Source organism: Pongo pygmaeus, chromosome 21 (genome assembly GCF_028885625.2).
Source record: "Pongo pygmaeus isolate AG05252 chromosome 21, NHGRI_mPonPyg2-v2.0_pri, whole genome shotgun sequence".
NCBI lineage: Eukaryota > Metazoa > Chordata > Mammalia > Primates > Hominidae > Pongo > Pongo pygmaeus.
The window spans coordinates 20718964-20742172 of NC_072394.2; the positions used below are offsets into that span (position 1 = coordinate 20718964).

General features: G+C 47.3%; 1 protein-coding gene across 2 annotated transcripts in view; it reads left to right on the forward strand.

The window, feature by feature from the left end:
• PYGB (glycogen phosphorylase B) overlaps nucleotides 1–23209 on the forward strand; it is a 58123-nt gene that overhangs the window by 16749 nt on the left and 18165 nt on the right. For both annotated transcript variants that reach the window (XM_054467860.2, XM_063659492.1), the window contains exons 3-9: nucleotides 12588–12666; nucleotides 14824–14927; nucleotides 18039–18170; nucleotides 20103–20214; nucleotides 20701–20783; nucleotides 21809–21952; nucleotides 22533–22625. In XM_054467860.2, the coding sequence (XP_054323835.1) occupies nucleotides 12588–12666; nucleotides 14824–14927; nucleotides 18039–18170; nucleotides 20103–20214; nucleotides 20701–20783; nucleotides 21809–21952; nucleotides 22533–22625 (747 nt within the window). The remainder of the gene's footprint in view (nucleotides 1–12587; nucleotides 12667–14823; nucleotides 14928–18038; nucleotides 18171–20102; nucleotides 20215–20700; nucleotides 20784–21808; nucleotides 21953–22532; nucleotides 22626–23209) is intronic.

Consider the following 23209-nt stretch of genomic DNA (forward strand, 5'->3'; position numbering starts at 1 on the left):
GACAGGGAGAATGGCACCAAGTTGGAAAACACTCTTCAGGATATTATCCAGGAGAACTTCTCCAACCTAGCAAGGCAGGCCAACATTCAAATACAGGAAATACAGAAAACGCCACAAAGATACTCCTCAAGAAGAACAACTCCAAGACACATAATTGTCAGATTCACCAAAGTTGAAATGAAGGAAAAATGTTAAGGGCAGCCAGAGAGAAAGGTCGGGTTACCCACAAAGGGAAGCCCATCAGACTAACAGTGGATCTCTTTGCAGAAACTCTACAAGCCAGAAGAGAGTGGGGGCCGATATTCAACATTCTTAAAGAAAAGAATTTTTAACCCAGAATTTCATATCCAGCCAAACTAAGCTTCATAAGTGAAGGAGAAATAAAATCCTTTACAGACCAGCCAATGCTGAGAGATTCAGGAGACCCATCTCATGTGCAGACACACATAGGCTCAAAATAAAGGCATGGAGGAAGATCTACGAAGCAAATGGAAAACAAAAAAAAGCAGGAGTTGCAATCCTAGTCTCTGATAAACAGACTTTAAGCCAACAAAGATCAAAAGAGACAAGGCCATTACATAATGCTAAAGGGATCAGTTCAACAAGAAGAGCTAACTATTCTAAATATATATGCACCCAATACAGGAGCACCCAGATTGATAAAGCAAGTCTTTAGAGACCTACAAAGAGACTTAGACTCCCACACAATAATAATGGGAGACTTTAATACCCCACTGTCAACATTAGACGATCAACAAGACAGAAAGTTAACAAGGATATCCAGGACTTGAACTCAGCTCTGCACCAAGCAGACCTAATAGACATCTACAGAACTCTCCACCCCAAATCAACAGAATATACATTCTTCTCAGCACCACATAGCACTTATTCCAAAATTGACCACATAGTTGGAAGTAAAGCACTCCTCAGCAAATGTAAAATAACAGAAATTATAACAAACTGTCTCTCAGACTACAGTGCAATCAAACTAGAACTCAGGATTAAGAAACTCACTCAAAACTGCACAACTACATGGAAACTGAACAACCTGCTCCTGAATGACTACTGGGTAAATAAAGAAATGAAGGCAGAAATAAAGATGTTCTTTGAAACCAATGAGAACAAAGGCACAACATACCAGAACCTCTGGGACATATTTAAAGCAGTGCGTAGAGGGAAATTTATAGCGCTAAATGCCCACAAAAGAAAGCAGGAAAGATCTAAAATTGACACCCTAACATCACAGTTAAAAGAACTAGAGAAGCAAGAGCAAACACATTCAAAAGCTAGCAGAAGGCAAGAAATAACTAAGATCAGAGCAGAACTGAAGGAGATAGACACAAAAAACTCTTCAAAAAATCAATGAATCCAGGAGCTGATTTTTTGAAAAGATCAACAAAATTGATAGACTGCGAGCAAGACTAATAAAGAGGAAAAGAGAGAAGAATCAAATAGGCACAATAAAAAATGATAAAGGGGATGTCACCACCGAACCCACAGAAATACAAACTACCATCAGAGAATACTGTAAACACCTCTGTGCAAATAAACTAGAAAATCTAGAGGAAATGGATAAATTCGTGGACACATACACACTCCCAAGACTAAACCAGGAAGAAGTTGAATCCCTGAATAGACCAATAACACGCTTTGAAATTGAGGCAATAATTAATAGCCTACCAACCAAAAAAAGCCCAGGACCAGATGGATTCACAGCCGAATTCTACCAGAGGTACAAGGAGGAGCTGGTACCATTCCTTCTGAAACTATTCCAATCAATAGAAAAAGAGGGAATCCTCCCTAACTCATTTTGAGGCCAGCATCATCCTGATACCAAAGCCTGGCAGACACACAACAAAAAAAGAGAATTTTAGACCAATATCCCTGATGAACATCGATGCAAAAATCCTCAATAAAATACTGGCAAACCGAATCCAGCAGCACATCAAAAAGCTTATCCACCATGATCAAGTGGGCTCCATCCCTGGGATGCAAGGCTGGTTCAACATATGCAAGTCAACAAATGTAATCCAGCATATAAACAGAATCAAAGACAAAAACCATATGATTATCTCAATAGATGCAGAAAAGGCCTTCAACAAAATTCAACAGCACTTCATGCCAAAAACTCTCAATAAACTAGGTATTGATGGAACGTATCTCAAAATAATAAGAGCTATTTATGACATACCTACAGCCAATATCGTAGTGAATGGGCAAAAACTGCAAGCATCCCCTTTGAAAACTGGCAGAAGACAGGGATGCCCTCTCACTACTCCTTTTCAACATAGTGTTGGAAGTTTGGGCTAGGGCAATCGGGCAGGAGAAAGAAATAAAGGGTATTCAGTGAGGAAAAGAGGAAGTCAAATTGTCCCTGTTTGCAGATGACATATTTGTATATTTAGAAAATCCCATCGTCTCAGCCCCAAATCTCCTTAAGCTGATAAGCAACTTCAGCAAAGTCTCAGGATACAAAATCGATGTGCAAAAATCACAAGCATGCCTATACACCAATAAACTGTTTAAACAGAGAGCCAAATCATGAGTGAACTCCCATTCACAATTGCTTCAAAGAGAATAAAATACCTAGGAATCCAACTTACAAGGGACGTGAAGGACCTCTTCAAGGAGAACTACAAACCACTGCTCAGGGAAATAAAAGAGGACACAAACAAATGGAAGAACATTCCATGCTCATGGATAGGAAGAATCAATATCTTGAAAATGCCCATACTGCCCAAGGTAATTTATAGATTCAATGCCATCCCCATCAAGCTACCAATGACTTTCTTAACAGAATTGGAAAAAAAACTACTTTAAAGTTCATATGGAACCAAAAAAGAGCCCGCATTGCCAAGACAATCCTAAGCCAAAAGAACAAAGCTGGAGGCATCATGCTACCTGACTTCAAACTATACTACAAGGCTACAGTAATCAAAACAGCATGGTACAGATACCAAAACAGAGATATAGACCAATGGAACAGAATAGAGCCCTCAGAAATAATACCACATATCTACAACCATCTGATCTATAACAAACCTGACAAAAACAAGCAATGGGGAAAGGAGTCCCTATTTAATAAATGGTGCTGGGAAAACTGGCTAGCCATGTGTAGAAAGCTGAAACTGGATCCCTTCCTTATACCTGATACAAAAATTCAAGATGGATTAAAGACTTAAACGTTAGACCTAAAACCATAAAAACCCTAGAAGAAAACCTAGGCAATACCATTCAGGACATAGGCATGGGCAAGGACTTTGTGTCTAAAACACCAAAAGCAATGGCAACAAAAGCCAGAATTGACAAATGGGATCTAATTAAACTAAAGAGCTTCTGCACAGGAAAAGAAACTACCATCAGAGTGAACAGGCAACCTACAGAATGGGAGAAAATTTTTGCAATCTACCTATCTGACAAAGGGCTAATATCCAGAATCTACAAAGAACTTACACAGATTTACAAGAGAAAAATCAAACAACCCCATCAAAAAGTGGGCAAAGGATATGAACAGACACTTATCAAAAGAAGACATTCATGCAGCCAACAGAGACATGAAAAAATGCTCATCATCACTGGTCATCAGAGAAATGCAAATCAAAACCACTATGAGATATCATCTCACACCGGTTAGAATGGCAGTCATCAAAAAGTCAGGAAACAACAGGTACTGGAGACAATGTGGAGAAATAGGAACACTTTTACACTGTTGATTGGACTGTAAACTAGTTCGACCATTGGGGAAGACAGTGTGGCGATTCCCCAGTGATCTAGAACTAGAAATACCATTTAACCCAGCTATCCCATTACTGGGTATATACCCAAAGGATTATAAATCATGCTACTGTAAAGACACATGCACACGTATGTTTATTGTGACACTATTCACAATAGCAAAGACTTGGAACCAACCCAAATGTCCATCAATGGATTAAGAAAATGTGGCACATAGACACCATGGAATACTATGCAGCCATAAAAAAGGATGAGTTCATGCTCTTTGTAGGGACATGGATGAAGCTGGAAACCATCATTTTCAGCAAACTATCACAAGGATAGAAAACCAAAGACTGTGTGTTTTCACTCATAGGTGGGAATTGAACAATGAGAGACCTTGGACACAGGAAGGGGAACATCATACACCGGGGCCTGTCGTGGGGTAGAGGGAGCGGGAAGGGATAGCATTAGGAGAAATACCTAATGTAAATGATGAGTTAATGGGTGCAGCACACCAACGTGGCACATGGATACATATGTAACAAACCTGCACGTTGTGCACATGTACCCTAGAACTTAAAGTATAATAATAATAAATAAATAAAATAGAAAATAAAAATAAAAAAAGAAACTTTGTATACTTTTTTCTTAAAAGTGATATTTTACTTGCAGTTTAGCTTTTATTTAATCTTGTGTTTGAAATATTTTCATGATGACTGGGCTTTCAGTGTCTCCAGGTCCCTGTGCTGGGTGTGTCTACGTGTGAGACAGGCTGCCAGATGCTTCAGGTGGGAAGAAAACAGTGATGCTTCCACTTCTAATGAAACATGAAAAAGAAAACATGGCGCAAACGCATTGTCAGACCTGAGTCGTCCAGAGGAGCGGTTTATACTTAAAACTAGTGCTTCAAAAGTAGCAGCCCGCTCTTGATTGAGCTATTAAGGATGCATTAAAAATGATCTTCATTATGAAAAATTTTACACATGCATGAAGATTGAGTGACTATTACAGTGAACCTGTGCCACACACCCACCTTTTGGCTTCTCCACCTCACGGCCAGTAATGTGTTCGTCATACCCCACCACATCCAGGTTATTTAAGCCAACCTGAAGCAGCATAATATTCACTTGTAAATATTTCAGTAGGTGGCCAGGCGCGGTGGCTCACGCCTGTAATCCTAGCACTTTGGGAGGCCGAGGTGGAACTGAGCTCAGGAGTTCAAGACCAGCCTGGGCAACAATGGTGAAACCCCGTCTCTACTAAAATACAAAAAAAAGAAAAATTAGCTGGGCATGATGGCACGCGCCTGTATACCCAGCTACTCGAGAGGCTGAGGAAGGAGAATTGCTCAAACCCGGGAGGGGGAGGTTGCAGTGAGCTGAGATTGCGCCACTGCACTCCAGCCTGGGCAACAGAGCAAGACTCCCTCTACAAAAAAAAAAAAAAAAAAAGTATGTATATATATATTTCTGTAGGTATTTCAAGAAGATAAGGACTCCTAAAAATAGTTATATCATTATTCCTAAAATACTGACAGTAATTCTTTTTTTTTTTTTTTTTTTTTTGAGATGGAGTCTCGCTCCGTCACCCAGGCTGGAGTACAATGGCGCGCTCTTCGCTCACTGCAACCTCTGCCTCCTGGGTTCAAATGATTCTCCTGCCTCAGCCTCCTGAGTAGCTGGAATTATAGGTGTGTGCCACCACTCCCAGCTAATTTCTGGGTTTTTAGTAGAGACGGGGTTTTACCATGTTGGTCAGGCTGTTCTTGAACTCCTGACCTCGTGATCCACCCACCTTGGCCTCCCAAGACAATAATTTTTTAATGTCAGCTTTTCAGGCAGCATATAAGTTTTTCTGATTACTTTATAACTTTTTAACAGCATGTTCAGAAACTAAATTGCATTTAGTTGATACGTTTTTTAAACCTTTCTTTTCTTTTTTTTTCTGGAGACGGAGTCTCATTATCACCCAGGCTGGAGTGCAGTGACACTATCTCAGCTCACTGTAACCTCTGTCTCCCGGGTTCAAGCAATTCTTCTGCCTCACCCTCCCTAGTAACTGGGATTACAGGTGCATGCCACCTCGCCTGGCTAATTTTTGTATTTTTAGTAGAGACGGGGTTTTACCATGTTGGCCAGGCTGGTCTCAAACTCCTGATCTCAAGTGATCCACCCGCCTTGGCCTCCCAAAGTGCTGGGATTACAGGCGTGAGCCACCGTGCCTGGCCACGTCTTTCTTAATCTATAAGTGTCTCCTCTTTTTTATTTTCTGCCTTGCAATTAATTTGTTGGAACTGGGTTTGTCCTGTAGAGTTTTCACAGGATTTACATTTGACAGACTGGGTCCCCATCTTGTGTTTAACCTACCACTGTGTCCCAAGGACGTCTGCTCTCACAACTTCTTTTTATTTTTTGGAGACAGAGTCTTGCTCTGTTGCCCAGGCTGGAGTGCGGTGACTTGGTCTCGGCTCACTGCAACCTCCGCCTCCCGGTTTCAAGTGATTTCTGGCTAGTTTCTGCATTTTTAGTAGAGACGGGGTTTCACCGTGTTGGCCAGGCTGGTCTCAAACTCCTGACCTTAAGTAATCTGCCCGCCTTGGCCTCCCAAACTGCTAGGATTACAGGCACAGCACCACCACACCTGGCCTGCTCTCACAACTCTTACTCAACATTGTAATCAGAGTCTTGGCCAGGGTATTTGTCAAGAAAATGAAATAAGAAGCATCCAGATTGGAAAGGCAGAAGTAAAACTAACTCTATTTGCAGATTACATGATCTAGAAAACTCTAAGGAATCGACTAAAGACCATTAGAACTAATAAATGAGACCAGCAAGGTTGCAGGATATAGGATCAATCTACAAAAACCAACTGTATTTCTATACATCTGCAATCCAAATGGAACATTTCATTAATTCAGTCCAGATGGAATAAATCCAAAATGAAATTAAGAAAATAGTTTTATACCATTTACAATAGCATCAAAAAGAATAAAATACTTAGGTGTAAATTTATCCAAAAAAATGCAAAACCTATACCCTGAAAACAAAGACATTGAGGAAGAGCTAAATATGGAAAGGGATCTCATGTTAACACCTCGGAAGACTCAGTGTTGTTAAGATAGCAGCACTCCCCAAATTGATCTACAGATTTGCAGAGTTTGACAGACTGGTTCTAAAACCTTGATAGAAATGCAAGGGAAGGCTGGGTGTGGTGGCGGGCACCTGTAATCCCTGCACTTTGGGAGGTTGAGGCAGGTGAATCGCTTGAGCCCTGAAAGCAGAGGTTGCAGTAAGCCAAGATTGCACCACTGCACTCCAGCCTAGGTGATAGAGCAAGACAGACCCTGCCTTAGGAGAAAAAAAAAAAAGTCAGGCATGGTGGCTCATGCCTGTAATCCCAGCACTTTGGGGGCCAAGGCGGGCAGATCACCTGAGCTCAGGAGTTCGAGACCAGCCTGACCAACATGGAGAAACCCCGTCTCTACTAAAAATACCAAATTAGCCAGGCATAGTGATGCATACCTGTAATCCTAGCTACTTGGGAGGCTGAGGCAGGAGAATTGCTTGACGGGGAGGTTGCGGTGAGCTGAGATCACGCCATTGCACTCCAGCCTGGTCAAGAAGAGTGAAACTCCATCTCAAACAAAAAAGAACGAAAGAAAAAATAAAAAGCAAGGGACCAGGAATAGTCAAAATAACCTTGAAAAAGAAAAGAATCGGAAGACTCACACTTGACAATTTCAAAATTTACTGCAAAGCAGCAGTCATCAAGACTGTGTGTTAGAAGCATAAGGATAGACCAATGGAATTAGAATTAAGAGTCCCAGAAGTAGGCTGGGCATGGTGGCTCACACCTGTAATCCCAGCACTTTGGGAGGCTGAGACAGGTGGATTGCATGAGCTCAGGCGTTTGAGACCAGCCTGGGCAGCATGGGGAAACCATGTCTCTACAAGAAAAAAAAAAAAAGAAAATTAGTCAGGTGTGGTGGTTCTCACCTGTGGTCCCAGCTACTCTGGAGGCTGAGGAGGAGGATTGCTTTAGCCTAGGAGGTTGAGGCTGCAGTGAGCTGAGACTGTGCCACTGCACTCCAGCCTGGGTGACAGAGCAAGACCCTGTCTCCAAAAAAAGAAAAAAAACAAAGTCCAGACATAAGGTCTCATATGTATGGTCTGTTGTTTTTCTGCCAATTAAAAAAATTATAGTGAAATATATATAACATAAAATTTACCATGGTAACCATTTTTAACTGTAGAGTTCAATTGCATTAAGTACCTTTACCTAGTTCTTTATCCATCACCGCCATCCATCTCTAGAACCTTTTCATCTTTCCTAACTGAAACTCTATACCCATTAAAAAATAACTCCTCCTTTCCTCTTTGCCTAGCCCCTGAAAACCTCTGTTGCTTTTTGTCTCTATGAATTTGGCTACTCTAGGTACTCATGTAAGTGGAATCATACGTTATTTGTCCTTTTGTGGCTGACTTATCTCACTTAGCAGAATGTCCTGAAGGTTCATCCATGTTGTAGCATGTGCCAGTACTTCATTCCTTGTAAAGGCTGAATAAATTTTTATTATGTGTATGTACCATATATTGTTTATCCATTCGTCTGTCAGTGGACATTGGGGACCTTCTGCCTTTGGCTATTGTGAATAATGCTGCTGTGAGCATGGGTGTACAAATATCTCTTTAAGATCCTGCTTTCAGTGCTTTTGAGTATATACCTAGAAATGGAATTGCTGGATCATATGGCAGTTCCATTCTTAATTTTTTTTGGAACCACCAAAATGTTTTCCACAGCAGTAGCACCATTTTACATTCCTACCAAAAGTACACAAGTTCCAGTTTCTCTACATCCTCACCAATGCTTCTTTTCCATTTTTTGATAGTAGTCATTCTAAATGGGTATAAAATGGTATGTTATAGTTTTTATTTGCATATTCCTGATAACTAATGATGCTGAGCATCTTTTTACATTTGTATATCTTGTTTGAAGAAAGGCCTGTTCAAGTCGTTTACTCATTTTAAATCAGGTTGTTTTTTTGTTGTCGAATTTTTTTTTTTTTTTTTTGAGATGGAGTCTTGCTCTGTCGCCTAGGCTGGAAGGCAGTGGCGTGATCTTGGCTCACTGCAAGCTCCACCTCCCGGGTTCACACCATTCTCTTTACCTCAGCCTCCCGAGTAGCTGGGACTACAGGCACCCGCCATCATGCCCGGCTAATATTTTTGTATTTTTAGTAGAGATGGGGTTTCACCATGTTAGCCAGGATGGTCTTGATCTCCTGACCTCGTGATCCACCTGCCTCGGCCTCCCAAAGTGCTGGGATTACAGGCATGAGCCACCGTGCCCGGCCGACTTTTGTTGTTGAATCTTAAGAATTCTCTATTTGTCCTAGATATTAGTAGCTTATCAGATATGTGAATTGTGGATATTTTCTCCTATTCTATGGCTTTTTACTGTGTTGATAGTATATATTGTATTACTCTATATATAAAGACGAGGTTTCACCATGTTGGTCAGGCTGTTCTCAAACTCCTGACCTCAAGTGATCTGCCCGCCTTGGCCTCCCAAAGTGCCGGGATTTCAGGCGTGTGCCACCGCGCCTGGCCGATAGTATCTTTTGATTCACAAAAGTTTTTAATTTTTATGAAGTCTAGTTTGTCTATTTTTTCTTTTGTTGCCTGTAAGTTTGGTGTCATATAGATCAATTGATTTTTTTTTAAAGGAAATAGGTACCAAAACAATTCAATGGAGAAAGATGTCTTTTCAACAAATGGTATTGGGATATTTGGATATCTACATGCAAATAAATGAAATTGAACCCCTACCTCACACTACATACAAAAATTAGCTCAAAATGGCTCAAAGACCTAAATGTAAGAGCTAAAAGAATACAACTTTTTTAGAAAAATATATAGGGATCAAGCTTCATGACCTTGGATTAGAATGATTTCTTAGATATGACACCAAAAACCCAAGCAACAAAAGAAAAAATAGATACATTGGACTTCATCAAAATTAAAAACTTTTGTGCATTAAATAAAGATAACCTACAAAACGAGAGAAAATATTTGTAAATCCTAAATCTGATAAGAGTCTAGTATCCAGAATATATGTAAAGAACTCTGACAACCACTAAAAGACAACCCAATTGAAAAATGGACAAAAAGACTTGGATGTTTCTCCAAAGATGATATCCACATAGCACAAAAAGATGCTAAATGTGATTAGCTATGAGGGAAATGCAAATCAAAACCACAATGAGATGCCGCTGTATTCCCACAAGAATGGCTATAATCATAAACACAGAGAACAAGTGTTGGTGAGGATATAGAGCAGTTGGTGTGATTGTCAAATCTTGCAGTCACTTTGGAAAATAGTCTGGCAGTTACTAAAAAAGTTAAACATAGAATTCTCATGTAGCCTAGCAATTCCATTCCACGGTACAGGCCTCAGAGAAATGAAAACATATGTCTACATGAAAAACTGTATATGAATTTCATAGCAGCATTATTCATAACAGCCAAAAGTGGAAACATCTAAATGTTTATCAATTGATAGGTAGGTAAACAAAATGAGGGCTAGCCAACAATGGAATAGTACACAGCAGTACAAAGACGGTAGGGCTGACACATGGCACAACATGGATGAAGCTTGAAAACATGCTCATTGGAAGAAGCCGTGAAATATCCAAAATAGGTAGGTCCATAGAGATGGAGAGTAGATCAGTGATTGACAGAGGTGGGTGAAATAGGTTATGACTGCTGATGGACACGGGGCTGCTTTTTGGTATGATGGTTTGGAATTAGTGGTGATGGTTGCACAACTTTGTGAACATACACTTTTAAAAGGTGAATTTTACAGTTAATAAATTATATCTCAATAAAGAGATAAAGGTTATTGGGTGTACTGCAGTGCTCTTTTTCTGTCTTCAGTTCAGAAGCCCACTGCAGCAGAGTTTTGGACTTTCTGTCAGCTACTTTTTGTGTCGTTGTTGTTGTTGAGACAGGGTCTTGCTCTGTCACCCAGGCTGGAGTGCAATGATATGATCACGGCTCACTGTAGCCTCAACCTCCCGGGCTCAAGCCATCCTTCCACCTCAGCCTCCCGAGTAGCTGGGACTAGGCGTGCACCACCACACCTAGCTAATTTATTTTTTATTTTTAGTAGAGACATCTCATTATGTTGCCCAGGCTGGTCTTGAACTTCTAAGCTCAAATGATCCTCCCACCTTGGCCTCCTAAAGTGTTGGGATGACGGGCTTGAGCCACCGCACCCAGCCTTTTTATGTCTTTCTCGAATGCTCACAAAATCAAGGTGACATTTGCCCTCCTAGGTAGGATGAGTGTGCTGTAGGCACTCAATTTAAAAACAGGAAGGAACTAAATATCTTTGCCTATGTTGACTCGTAGCCTGTCTTAGGAAAATATGTAGAGATTTTTAAAAAATTTAATGGACTTTTGAATTTAATAGATTTTTTATGAACGAGAGATTTTATGGTCGGTTAAGTTTAGACCATAAACTTAGAAGTTTTCTGGTCTGTTATGTTGTAGTTAAACTTATTTCTTAACTTTGAGCCAGTAATGCATTATTGAGTAAATCCTAGCACCCCCCTCCCTATATCCAAAATATTGTTGGTGGAATGTACCCTTTGAAATTACTTTAAGAATTAAGTTCAAGTCACAGTATTTTGAAATTTTACCCTGAATCAAATTACTGTGTATGTCAATATCATTCAGTTGACTTAGTGTATATATAATAAATCATTTGTAACTTTGCTGCTGTTATTTAAAACACTACCACTCTTCTCAATGGATATTTTTTTGGTTTCAAAAATGTGCTTTTTTTTTTTTAATTAAACTTTGTTGTTTATGTTAACAGGTATTGGGTTTATTATTTTTAAATGAATTCATATGTATACTTTAAAAAGTTCTGCATTTGCTCTCTCCCTCTCCCTCTCCCTCTCCCTCTCCCTCTCCCTCTCCCTCTCCCTCTCCCTCTCCCTCCCAATCTGGACTTCATAGTACTGAAACTAATGCTTGTCAGAAAAAAAACTACCTTTTTTCTTTCTTTCTTTCTTTCTTTCTCCTTCCTTCCTTCCTTCCTCCCTTCCTTTTCTTTTTATTCTTTTCTTCTTTTTTCTTTTCTTTGCTGAGCTTCTCAAAGGCAATAAGCAATAAATACTTCATAAATCAAAAAATAAAAATAAAAAAATTAAAAGTTCTGCATTTTAATTTGTAATTTGATAAATATCAATATATGTAATTCAAATAAACAAAAGCTCTTTGGATCCTTCTGAGACCGAAAAGTTTAAAGTCTACCAATCCAGATAATGTGAGCAATTTGTCAAGTTCGTGCACTAAAGCCAGATTAATGGAATATTTATCCATATGCCATAATGAGAGTACTGAGTTCGGCTTCTGGAATGGCTTTAAGTGTCAATCGTGATTTTTTTTTTCTCTCTAATTTTTAGCATGACATATCTATTTCACAACATTGTTTGAATACAGTTGGAATCACCACAGGAAAAGTGCTTTTAGGTTTTAGTTTAAAAATATGTCACGTAAATATCTTTAGCCAATGTGAAATTAGAGAATGACAGAACCGTTGGTTTCATTTTTAGGATACATGTTATAATTTGTTCACTGTTAATAGGTTAACTACCTGGCAATAAATGTTTTTGAAATATTTGGAAACTTTCATTTCCATGCATTGATTTAACATCAAATTTTAACATTGGATTTTCAAGTCTAACAGAACCCAGACTCTAACTTTTAGGGTAAGCTCACAAGACTTACATATCTTTCAGCCTGTCATTCAAGGGAAAATATTGAGTAACATTAAAATGCTGCCTGTGTTTTTGTTTGCAGTTGGGGTTAGACTTGGAGGAACTCGAGGAGATAGAAGAAGACGCTGGCCTTGGGAATGGAGGCCTGGGGAGGCTGGCAGGTAAGTTGCCCCATACAGGAGGAGCTCTCTCCGACCCGTTGGCTTGGTTGGTGGCCACGTGGTGAGGCCAGGGTCAGGTAAATTGGCCTCAGGGTAAATTGGCTTTGAGTGGATGGGCCAGTGTGTTCTTGAGATTGAAATCTTGCCACTATTGGGGGGAAAGGGGGAAAATGCATGTTTTCTTTCACACAAGGGGCATGTCATCATTATCATGAAGACCAATCTTGCCAGCATGGAGTAAGCTGGTGCTGGGAGGGGTTCCTGATATGCTGACCACTTTCCAGGGCACATGAGCCAGTGATTGCAGACAGCCCAAAGGATGGAAAGATGATTTCTGAACATGGCCCTGCTTGCAGCAGGCAGTTTCAACTCCGATACAGTCAGCAGATTGCCTTGAAATAACAGGGCTTTGAGGGTCTTCAGCCCTCTCCATGCCCTGGCCTTCGTGACATGTGATGGGTCACCACTGTCTTCCTGTGAGGTCCCTTTTCATCAAATGCAAAACTGGGCTTCCTGTGCTCAAGGGAAGCTCCAGCCTCTTTTGTCCCCATCTCCCGACAGCCCCAGGGGTGGCCATTCACTGCACGTCTCACCTCCAAGCTGGAGACTGGACTGCTCCCTTCCCGGCCCCGAGACCTGCTTCCTTTTGGGGTGTTCCGGGTCCTTGGGCTTTCCCAGTCACCTTGCCTGCCCCTCGCCTCCTCCCTCCATCCTCCATGGCCAGATATGAGTAGAGCCTTTGCCTTCTGCCCACAGGGCCCCGTACCCACAGACCCAGGCAGCACTGAGCCTGCCATGGCTTGATGTGCTTCCCTCCTGCAGGCAAGTCCCCAGAACAAGAGTCCATGAGGCTCCCTCATCTCTCTCACTCAGCAGAGGGCCTGACAGGCATCTGTGTGTTCCATGGATTGGGCATTTTATTTTAGTTAACTAGCGTTCCATGTGGGTGTTTTTTTGATTTTTTTAATCCTGAAGTGTTTTTTTTTTTTTTTTTTTTTTGAGATGGCGTCTTGCTCTGTTGCCCAGGCTGGAGTGCAGTGGCGCGATCTCGGCTCACTGCAAGCTCCGCCTCCCAGGTTCACGCCATTCTCCTGCTTCAGCCTTCTGAGTAGCTGGGACTACAGGTGCCCGCCACCACGCCCGGCTAATTTTTTGTATTTTTAGTAGAGATGGGGTTTCACCGTGTTAGCCAGGGTGGTCTTGGTCTCCTAACCTCGTGATCTGCCCGCCTCGGCCTCCTAAAGTGTTGGGATTACAGGTGTGAGCCACCGCGCCCAGCCAATCCTGAAGTTTTAATAAGGTTGCATCTCACTCTTGCCCAGGCTGGAGTGCACTGGCACAATCCTGGCTCACTGCAGCCTCAATTTCTTGGTCTCAAGCAATCCCCCAACGCCAGCCTCCCGAGTAGCTGGGACCACAGGCATGCGTCACTATGCATGGCTAATTGTATTTTTTTAGAGACAGGGTCTCACTATGTTGCCCAGGCTGGTCTCAAACTCCTGGACTCAAGCGATCCTCCCACCTCAGCTTCCCAAAGTGCTGGAATCACAAGTGTGAGCCACCACTCCTGGCCTCTAAATCTTTGTTCAAAACATTGTTTTGTTTTTCTTTAAAGAAGTTTTGATTGGAACAAGGGCTGGATTTAATGACACGTGCTATAGCGCCTTGGGGCCCCTGGTACTGCGGTGTTTGCACAGGTGGACATTGATTTGTACGTGGCCAGCTGCCACTGCTGTGCCGGCTTCACTTAGGAGTAGGGTGAGGTTTGATGTGTTGATGTGTCCCTGCTGTCAGAACAGCCTGGGTTTCAGTGGAACATGCAAGGGATTAGCAAGGCCTCAGCCTCAACTGGGATGTTTGAGAGTGGGGCAGTAGGGGGCTTCGTGCTTGGAGAGGTTCCAGGCCTGGCCGAGTTCTCTAGGATTCTTCATCACCCCCCCATCCTCCCGCGCCCTTCGAGTAGCCACCACGTTGATGTCTTCTGTGTGTGGCCCCAGGCTCTCATGGGGAGGGTGAGGGCTCCAGTTTTCCTCTCAGTGAAGCCTGAAGTCAGTGTGATCCCCTCTGAATTTCTGCCTTGTGCCCTGTGGGCTGCCTCCGCATGGGACCTTGGTGCCGTGCCTTCAATTCTGACTGATCTGTGATTGATTTTTTCAGCGTGTTTCCTTGACTCAATGGCTACCTTGGGCCTGGCAGCGTACGGCTATGGAATCCGCTATGAATTTGGGATTTTTAACCAGAAGATTGTCAATGGCTGGCAGGTGGGTGAGATTTCATTTCTTCACTGGTTTCCAGCTCTCGTTCACACAATAAAATGGTAGCACTTGCAGTTTGTCATTTTATACTTCCCACGCCCCCGCCAGGGGACTGCAGGCCGGCCAGGGCAACGTGGACCAGGTCAGGGTAGCTTCCTTGCTCCAGCTCCTTGGTCCACATGTCCTGGGAGAGCCTGGGCCCTGTGTGAGCTTTTTGCCAGCTGCCTCTGCCTGGTGACAGGGAAGTTGGGGGCGTGCAGGACACAGTAGCCTGGCCGAGCCTTATAGCAGCTCCCAAACAGGGCCAATAGCAGCCAGGCAGTGAGGGTCACTCTGGTGACCCTCTGCATCAAAATGCAGAGTGCAGGGTGGTGCTTTTGGGGTCAGCCTCAGTGGGATGTTGGCCCTAAGTAGTTAGAAGAGCAATTGTAGCTTTTGCTCCCACCTTCTGCCTTCACTCCCTGACCCCAGTGAGGGGACAGTGTCCTTGGGGTTAGAGGCTGGGCTCTGCATAGTACAGTGGCCCTTGGAAGGAGTGAGCCTCGATCTTGAAGCCTCACACTTACAGCTAAGTGAGGTGGTTGAGACCATGGCCGGGAGGAGGGCATGGTCTTAAAATGCAGCCTCCTCCTCCCCAGCGAGCAGCTCCCTTCCCATGTGCCTCAGAATGAAAGTCACCACTATTCCATTCGGTTGGAGAATGGTTTATTTAATATCATTTGGGGCCTACAAGTCACAAATAAAGCTGGTCTGGGGTTAGAATCAAAAGATTTGTAGCATCCGAGTGTACAGCCCCAATGAATGTGTGCGTGATGGGTGGTAGAGATGTCCTTGGGGCAGGGGTGGCAAGAGGGGTTGGGCCTCACGGCAGGTGCAGCCTCCAGGGCTCATCCATGGCATCTGTAGGACTCATGCATCTCACCGTAGAGAAATTAACCCAAAACATAAACGCAAGGAGCTGCTGTCCATGACACGCACAGCGATGTGTTTAGTGGGAATGTGGACTCATGTCTGTAGCTTGCTTTAAATGCACCCCAAAATCAATGGATTGGCAGACGGAGAAACAACAGACCATTTACAGCACCTAGGTGTGGGTGCATAACGTTTCTGCATGTTTGAAAACGCTCGTAATAAAATGTTGGTAAAGAAAAGAAATGGCTAAAAGTAAACTGGACTCGGATGCATTGCTTGATTTGTGGAGATGCCCTCTGCAACCTTAGAAAGGCACCTTTCTCCACCGCCTCCAGACAGCTGTGCCCCAGCCCTCCGCGTGCCTGAGCGCCAGGGCAGTCCAGTCCATGCATGTGTTGATGCTCTGACTCATTTGGGCCCCCAGCAGTCCCCATGTCACGTGTGGGTTTATAAGGCAGAAGCTCAGAGGCTCCCCTTCACCTAGCTGGTGTTAGGGTTTCCAGCAGGAAGATATTGGTAGTGTTTTTTGTTTTACCACGGAGACATTTTTCCTTCTGGTGGTCCTCGTTCCTGTAACTCTTGCCACTTTGTGTGATAGTTTAGGATGATCAGTAAGTGAAGCTAACCCCTCCTCCCATCCCCTTTTCATGGGAACTGGTCAGATTCAGTGGGTTTTTAGTTGGCTTTAGCCGTGGAAGAAGTAAATACAGGCAGGGTTGGCCAGCAGCGTGTGGCCAGAAGGGCTGCAGGCCAGCCTGCTTGGCACCCTGGCCGAGGGGGCAGGGAGGCCCTGCAAGGGAGACTCAGGCTGCCTTTGTATGTGGGAAGCTGTTGCTTCTGCCGACGACTCCTGGACTAACTGCAGATGGCCAGGCCCTGGTGTTGGGGAATCTCACAGCGGACAAGGAGATGCCACCAGAAAGGTCTTGCTGGGAGTACCATGGGGAGGTGCCTGCTGTGGGGAGGGGCCTGCTGTGCGGAGGGGCCTGCTGTGGGGAGGGGCCTCCCGAAGAGCTCAGCCCGGACAGTCTTGCTCCTGACTCTTTGCGTCTGTGTAGGAACCATGAAGAGGAAATCCCTCAGTGTAGCATACTAGGGCTGCCTGTTCATTCTGAAGAGAAGAGACTTGATCTCATTTCAGTTTTAGTAATTGAGACTTCAGAATCTGCCCTTGCTGCTGTACCAGATGGAGTTACCCTGTCACTTGGTGGTAAAGCAGCCCCCTAGTGCTTCTGTGCAAGGGTGTCTCGAGTCTGCAGGGCCGCTTTTAGTGTGGGAATTGGTTTTATGTAGTTATTGGTCTCGAGTGCCACTGGGCACAGATTCTGGGAATAAGCTTCTTCTTGGAAGCCCTCCCGGAACAGCTTGTCTTCCTGGGTGCATCCAGGGCGTCCTCACTGCCAGCTGCCAACTTGGCCCCAGCACTTGTGGATTTGCAGCATCACTTTTTTTATTTTTTAAATTTAATTTAATAATTTTTTTTTTAGAGATAGGGTCCTACCCTGTCGCCCAGGCTGGAGTGCAGTGGTGCAGTCATAGCTCACTGCAGCTTTGACCTTGTGGACTCAAGCGATCCTCCCACGTTGGCTTCCCAGAATGCTGGGACTGTAGGTGTGAGCCTCCGCCTGGCCAGTGTGTCCCCGTCAAAGCAATGTCTTCTAGTGATTCTTCTATAACAGCTTTATTGAAAGAGAGTCTATTTCAGTATATTCAGAGTTGGGTAGCCATCCCCACTGTCTATCTTGAGAACATTTTCATCACTCCAGAAAGAAGCCCTGCACCAATTTGCAGTCACACCTAGCCCCTGACAGCCTCTCACCCGCTTTCTGTCTCTGTGCAGGTGCTTGTTCTGAACATTTCCTGTAAATAGCCTCATGTGATGCGTGGTGTTTTTGTCTGGCCTCTTTCACTGAGTGTAGGTTTTTCAAGCTCCATCCAGATCGGAGCACGTGTCAGTCAGTGGTTCTTAGTGTCTTTTTTTGGGCACGTTTATAAATTTTGAGTTTGTTACTTTAGTGTCCACTGTGTTCATTTTACCCACGTGGGCTTCGCCAGAAGTGGGAATCCCAACGTGGTAAGTGGCTGTAGGTAAGTTTCAGTGCCAGGCACCGTGTGATCTCGACCACACGGTCTGCTGGGTCCAGGACAGGGCGGTGGCCTGGGACATCTGCGCTGAGGGTGCCCTCACAGCTGGCCCCTTTCCAGGTAGAGGAGGCCGATGACTGGCTGCGCTACGGCAACCCCTGGGAGAAAGCGCGGCCCGAGTATATGCTTCCTGTGCACTTCTACGGACGCGTGGAGCACACCCCTGACGGCGTGAAGTGGCTGGACACACAGGTACCTGGGCTGAAATGTCTGCGGGCAAGGCTAGGCCGGGTGAGGGGGCTGCTGCGGCTCATTCGTAGTCAGCTCAGCTTCTTTTGGCTTGGGGGGCTTGCTGCCTCCCTGGAGGACTTAAGGTAAAAGCCGGGGGAGGTTTATTCTCCTCATCTCCCCAGTCTCTTATACTTTGATGGGAGCTTCCCAAACGGTGGAAGCGCTGAGCACAGCAGCGAGACTGTGGGGGAAGCCCCGCTGGGCAGGAGCTGTGTGTTGGGGCTAAGAATGCAGCTGGACGTGTCCACTCACAGCCAGATGCTCACGAGAACCCCGCTGCTTAAGGGCAGGCAGGAGGGTGTTCTGATGGGATGGGGGCACGGACCCCCGGGGTGGGCAAAAACAGCTCCCGCTATCTCTGTGGAGCACGTGACAAGCTCGCTTGGCCTCCTGGCGCCATACGTGGCCCACGGCTCTCAAAGCATTAGCTGTCAGAGCCCCTGAAGTGTGTGCAAGGCCTGGGCGACGTCCGGCGATGGGGCCAGGCCCTCCTGCCCAGCAGGGTGCTGATGGGGGAACCAGGGCAAGAGCCTAGAGTGCTCGGCAGCGATGGGTGCCAGGCACGCAGAGGCCACGTGAGGGAGCACCCAGTCCAGGCTCAGGGCAGCTGGGAGCCAGGGTGACTGGGGCGGGGCAGGGCAGGGGCCGGCAGGAGAGGCTGCAGGAGAACCTGGGGGCATCGGTGAGACTCGGCCACCTGTGATAGAGAAGGAGGGGTGATAACAGGAGAGCCTGGAGGCTGGGTGGTCACTGGTGTGCAGAGGGAGTTGTCCTGACTTTGTAGGACACAGCTTTAAATCAAATACATGGGCTTAGAGTGGCTGGGGCCATGCCATGGAGGCTGAAAATGCCCTGAAAAGTTGTATTTAACTTGCAAAAGCAGGGCAGGGGACCGGCGTTGTAGATGTGTTTGTGGATGAGTGTGTCAGTGTGAGTGGGGATGCTGGAGAACCGGGACATTCTAGGCAGGCTGTGAAGATGGGCTTAGCCCCGAGGGCTGGCCAGGATGGAAGGGGCTGGAATGCCTTGCCGGGGACTTGTCGCTCATTTGGATGTCGCCTTGTGGGGCAGGGGCAAGGGTTGACAAGAGAGAGGAAGGGAAAGGGATACTGGGGTTTTAGTCTTGGTGGCCCCGGTGTGCCGCCTGTGTGGCTGTCAGAGCTGACTGGCAATGCCACAGGCACGCGCGTGCCGGGATGAACCCAAGCATCCCTGTGTGCCCCTGCTGGGGAGCTGGGACTGCGGGTGAGCCTCAGCTTTGTGAGCCTCCTCCTGCCCTTGGTGGGAGCGGAGCTGATGTCTCTGGATGCAAGGGAACCCTGGGGGCTTGTCAAGGAGAGAGGGAGCCAGGCTGGGGCGGAGGGAGCACGGCTGGGCTTGTGCCGGGGGGCTGGGAACATCGAGGGTAGTAGGCAAGGCAGCTGCAGGAGCAACCTTCCCACAGGTGGAGCTGAGAGAGGTGATCTGCGGGGTGAGCATCTGCGTGTTGGAGTTGCTAGAGCAGAGTTGACTGAGGAGGGGAGGCGCGGAGGGCAGAGGGTAAGGAGGGAGGTGGGGGTTGGTGCTGCAGCACCTCAGGGAGTCCGGATGGGGATGATTCTTCAGTCAAAGCCATTCCTGAGGAAGGTGAAGTGAGAAGATAGGTCTGGTCTGGGGAGGGTGGTGGGGCGGGGTGGTCCTCTTAGGATGACAATGTGGGCAGGATGACAGGGGCGGGCATGGACGGGGACTGTGGTACCGAGCATGGGCTAGGTGGATGTGTTTGGGCAGAAGGGGGAGACCGTGAGGGGCCAGCAAGGCGCCAGGTGCCCAGGAGGAGGCTGGGCTGGGGAGAGGCGCAGGGGCCGGCGGGGGCCCTTGCCACTGCGTCCTGAGCACCTGTTTTGTGGCCAGGTGGTGCTGGCCATGCCCTACGACACCCCGGTGCCCGGCTACAAGAACAACACCGTCAACACCATGCGGCTGTGGTCCGCCAAGGCTCCCAACGACTTCAAGCTGCAAGACTGTACGTTCCGTGGTTCTTGGCGCCCTTGTGTCCATGTGGGTGGCTGGTCCCGGACACCCTAGCCCACAGCCTTTACCGCGCCCTGTGGCTCATTGTCCTGGAGGCCGCTCAGCCCTCCTCTAGGGTGTCCCTGCGTCCCGGTGAAGAGCGAGGCTGGTGCAGCTTACCTGTGTGTGGGGCCTGCCCGGGAAGGGCCTACAGGCAGAGCGACTGAGACACCTGGGCCCTGGGCACCCAGGGTCAGCTTGTGCAGATCCTGTGCCCCTGGGGAGGAGTGAGGGGGATGGAGTTGTGTGCGGTGCATAGGGGAGCTGCAGGAGGGATCACGTTTACCTCCAGGGGTGGGGGTGAGGGGAAGTAATGCAGCGGCTGGGGGAGTCCTGTGCTCGAGCGAGTTTCCTTGGCCTTTGCAAGTGGGCCCCTGAGCGGTTGCGGTGCTGGTGCCAGGAGGCATGTGTATGTTGACCCCGCTCCGTTTCTTCTTAGTCAACGTGGGAGACTACATCGAGGCGGTCCTGGACCGGAACTTGGCTGAGAACATCTCCAGGGTCCTGTATCCAAACGATAACGTGAGTAGCTGGCCTGGGCACTTTTGCTCAGGCCGTGTCGCTTTCTGGCGTGGTGAGGTGGGCTGGCGGGCCGGGCTCCCCAGTGGGGCCTGCTGTTGGCCTTGGCAAGCAGCCACCTGGTGGCCCTCTTGCCTTAGGTGCACACACGATGCCCTTGGGGAGGAGAGGGGTGCACTGTTCTCTATAAAGCCCAAGCGGGTCTTCGTGTGCCTCTTGGCAGCTCTGTGGTCCTCTCTCTGAGGACGCTCTCTGCCACCTTCACCTCTTATCCACTCCCCTCATAAACACACAGCCGCTCCTTGGGGCCAGCTGGAGCCCGTCAGCCCTCCAGTCTGTGTGCTGTTCTAGCCCGCGGTGCCACTTCCCCAAGTAGGTGATCTGTCTGTCCGGGGGACCGTAGCGCCCACTTGGCATTGATGCCTGGGGACATTTGAAAGGTCCTTGGCACATGCCCTTCCCATGCCAGGTGATGGTGTCACAGCCATGTTCCCCACTGCCACCTGCATTTAGTGCCCAGTGGCTTTCTTTTTGTTGTTGTTGCCTGACAAGTCCTTAGAAGATGCCCTAGTGGGCAGAGCATGTTTAAAAGTTAGCTTTTTGTTTTATGAAAGTAACCTGTGCACACAGGAGCAAAGGCCTGGGTGCCAGAAGGCTCATCAAAGAGTGCAATCTCCTGTGCCCATGAGACTGTTGGCAGACCCCAAGCCCCAGGTACAGAATGTTCTAGAAGGCCTGTGCTTGGACAGTGCAGCTCCTGAGCAGCGCTGGTGCTATACTTCTCCTGACGGATGGACACTGTGTCCTGGGGTGTGTCCTACAGGCAGGGTGACCTTCCTCAGTGACCTGAGGGCACACAGGCAGGTCCCAGTGTCAGGCAGCTGGGCTGGGCTCCTCTCAGCCTTCTGCCTGCGCCCTTGAGCCAGGTCGCTGACCTGGGCTTCCTGGGGGAGGAGAATGGCCCTGGGACTGGGTCATGGGGCATGTGTCCCCAGCCTGCACCCTCCAGCTTGCTCTGCTGTGTGCAGTTCTTTGAGGGGAAGGAGCTGCGGCTGAAGCAGGAGTACTTCGTGGTGGCCGCCACGCTCCAGGACATCATCCGCCGCTTCAAGTCGTCCAAGTTCGGCTGCCGGGACCCTGTGAGAACCTGTTTCGAGACGTTCCCAGACAAGGTGCATGGTGGCCCTGGGAGGGATCTCAGTGCCAGGGGATGGGCGCCTTCAGGCTCTTGAGGTTGCTTTCTCGTGTCCCAAAAGGGGCTAGAGTGGAATGGCACATGCCCCTTGTCTTGGTGTCTCGTCATCCTGGGCCAGGATCCCACCTGGGCCCTCCCTCCTAGAATAAGGGCCACCGGCCTTGTTAGGAGTCAAGTCAGCGAGGGACATGGTGAAAGGCTCCTGTGCAAAGTCAGATGTGCTTGGCAGGGCTAAGTGCAGTTATTTCAAACAAAGCCCTCATAGTTCCAATGAGAGAGCCCCCAGCCCCGGTGGCCATGGTTCCTCCCCTCCGGCTGCAGCGCACACCGCTGTAGGGCACTCACCAGCAGGCACATCGGGCACAGCGCACACCTGCCACAGTGTGAGTCCGACTGTCCTCCCTGCTCCCTCCGCAGAACCCCTCCCTGTTCTCCAGGCTTCTTGGGGGTGGGGTGGGCTGGGCTGGCTCCTTCACTTGGGGAGCTTCATATGCCAACAACTGTGGGTGCCCACGCGGGATGAAATGACTGAATGGCACCCCTTGTGCGACCTGCAGGTGGCCATTCAGCTGAACGACACCCACCCCGCCCTCTCCATCCCCGAGCTCATGCGGATCCTGGTGGACGTGGAGAAGGTGGACTGGGACAAGGTGAGCGTGGAGGAAAAGGGCGGCACCTCCCCAGAGCCCGGAGCCCGTGCAGACCAGGGCTACAAGGAGCTGAGTTGGGGGGCTTCTCCCCGGGCCTTGGGGGAGCTGTGTGGTCATCATACCTGGGAGAGACGTGAGCTGTGGGAGGGGTCTGGTTCCAGGAGACGGAGGTTCTGTGGGCCAGGGTGCGGGGGCCAGAGTGTGGGGTCAGGGTGCGGGGACCAGGGTGCCGGGGAGAGGATAAGGATAGGGCCCTGACACTTCTCAGGGTTTCCCGTTGGTGCATTCTCATCTTGAAATTTGGTGACAGCTCCCCAAAGCGTTAAGTGTTTAGAGCTCTGTGCTCTATTCATGCACCTGCTCTCGCGACTCAGCGTATTTTGGACTTAAATACATTTGTGTAGTAGGATTTTCTTAATCTAACCGTTACCAAATCAACATGTGGAACCATAAAACAGGCCAGTGTGGTGACTGACACCTGTAATCCTAGTGCTTTGGGAAGCTGAGGCAGGAGGGTCGCTTGAGGCGGGAAGTTAGAGACCAGCCTGGGCAATACAGCAAGACCCCACCTCTAAAAAAAAAAA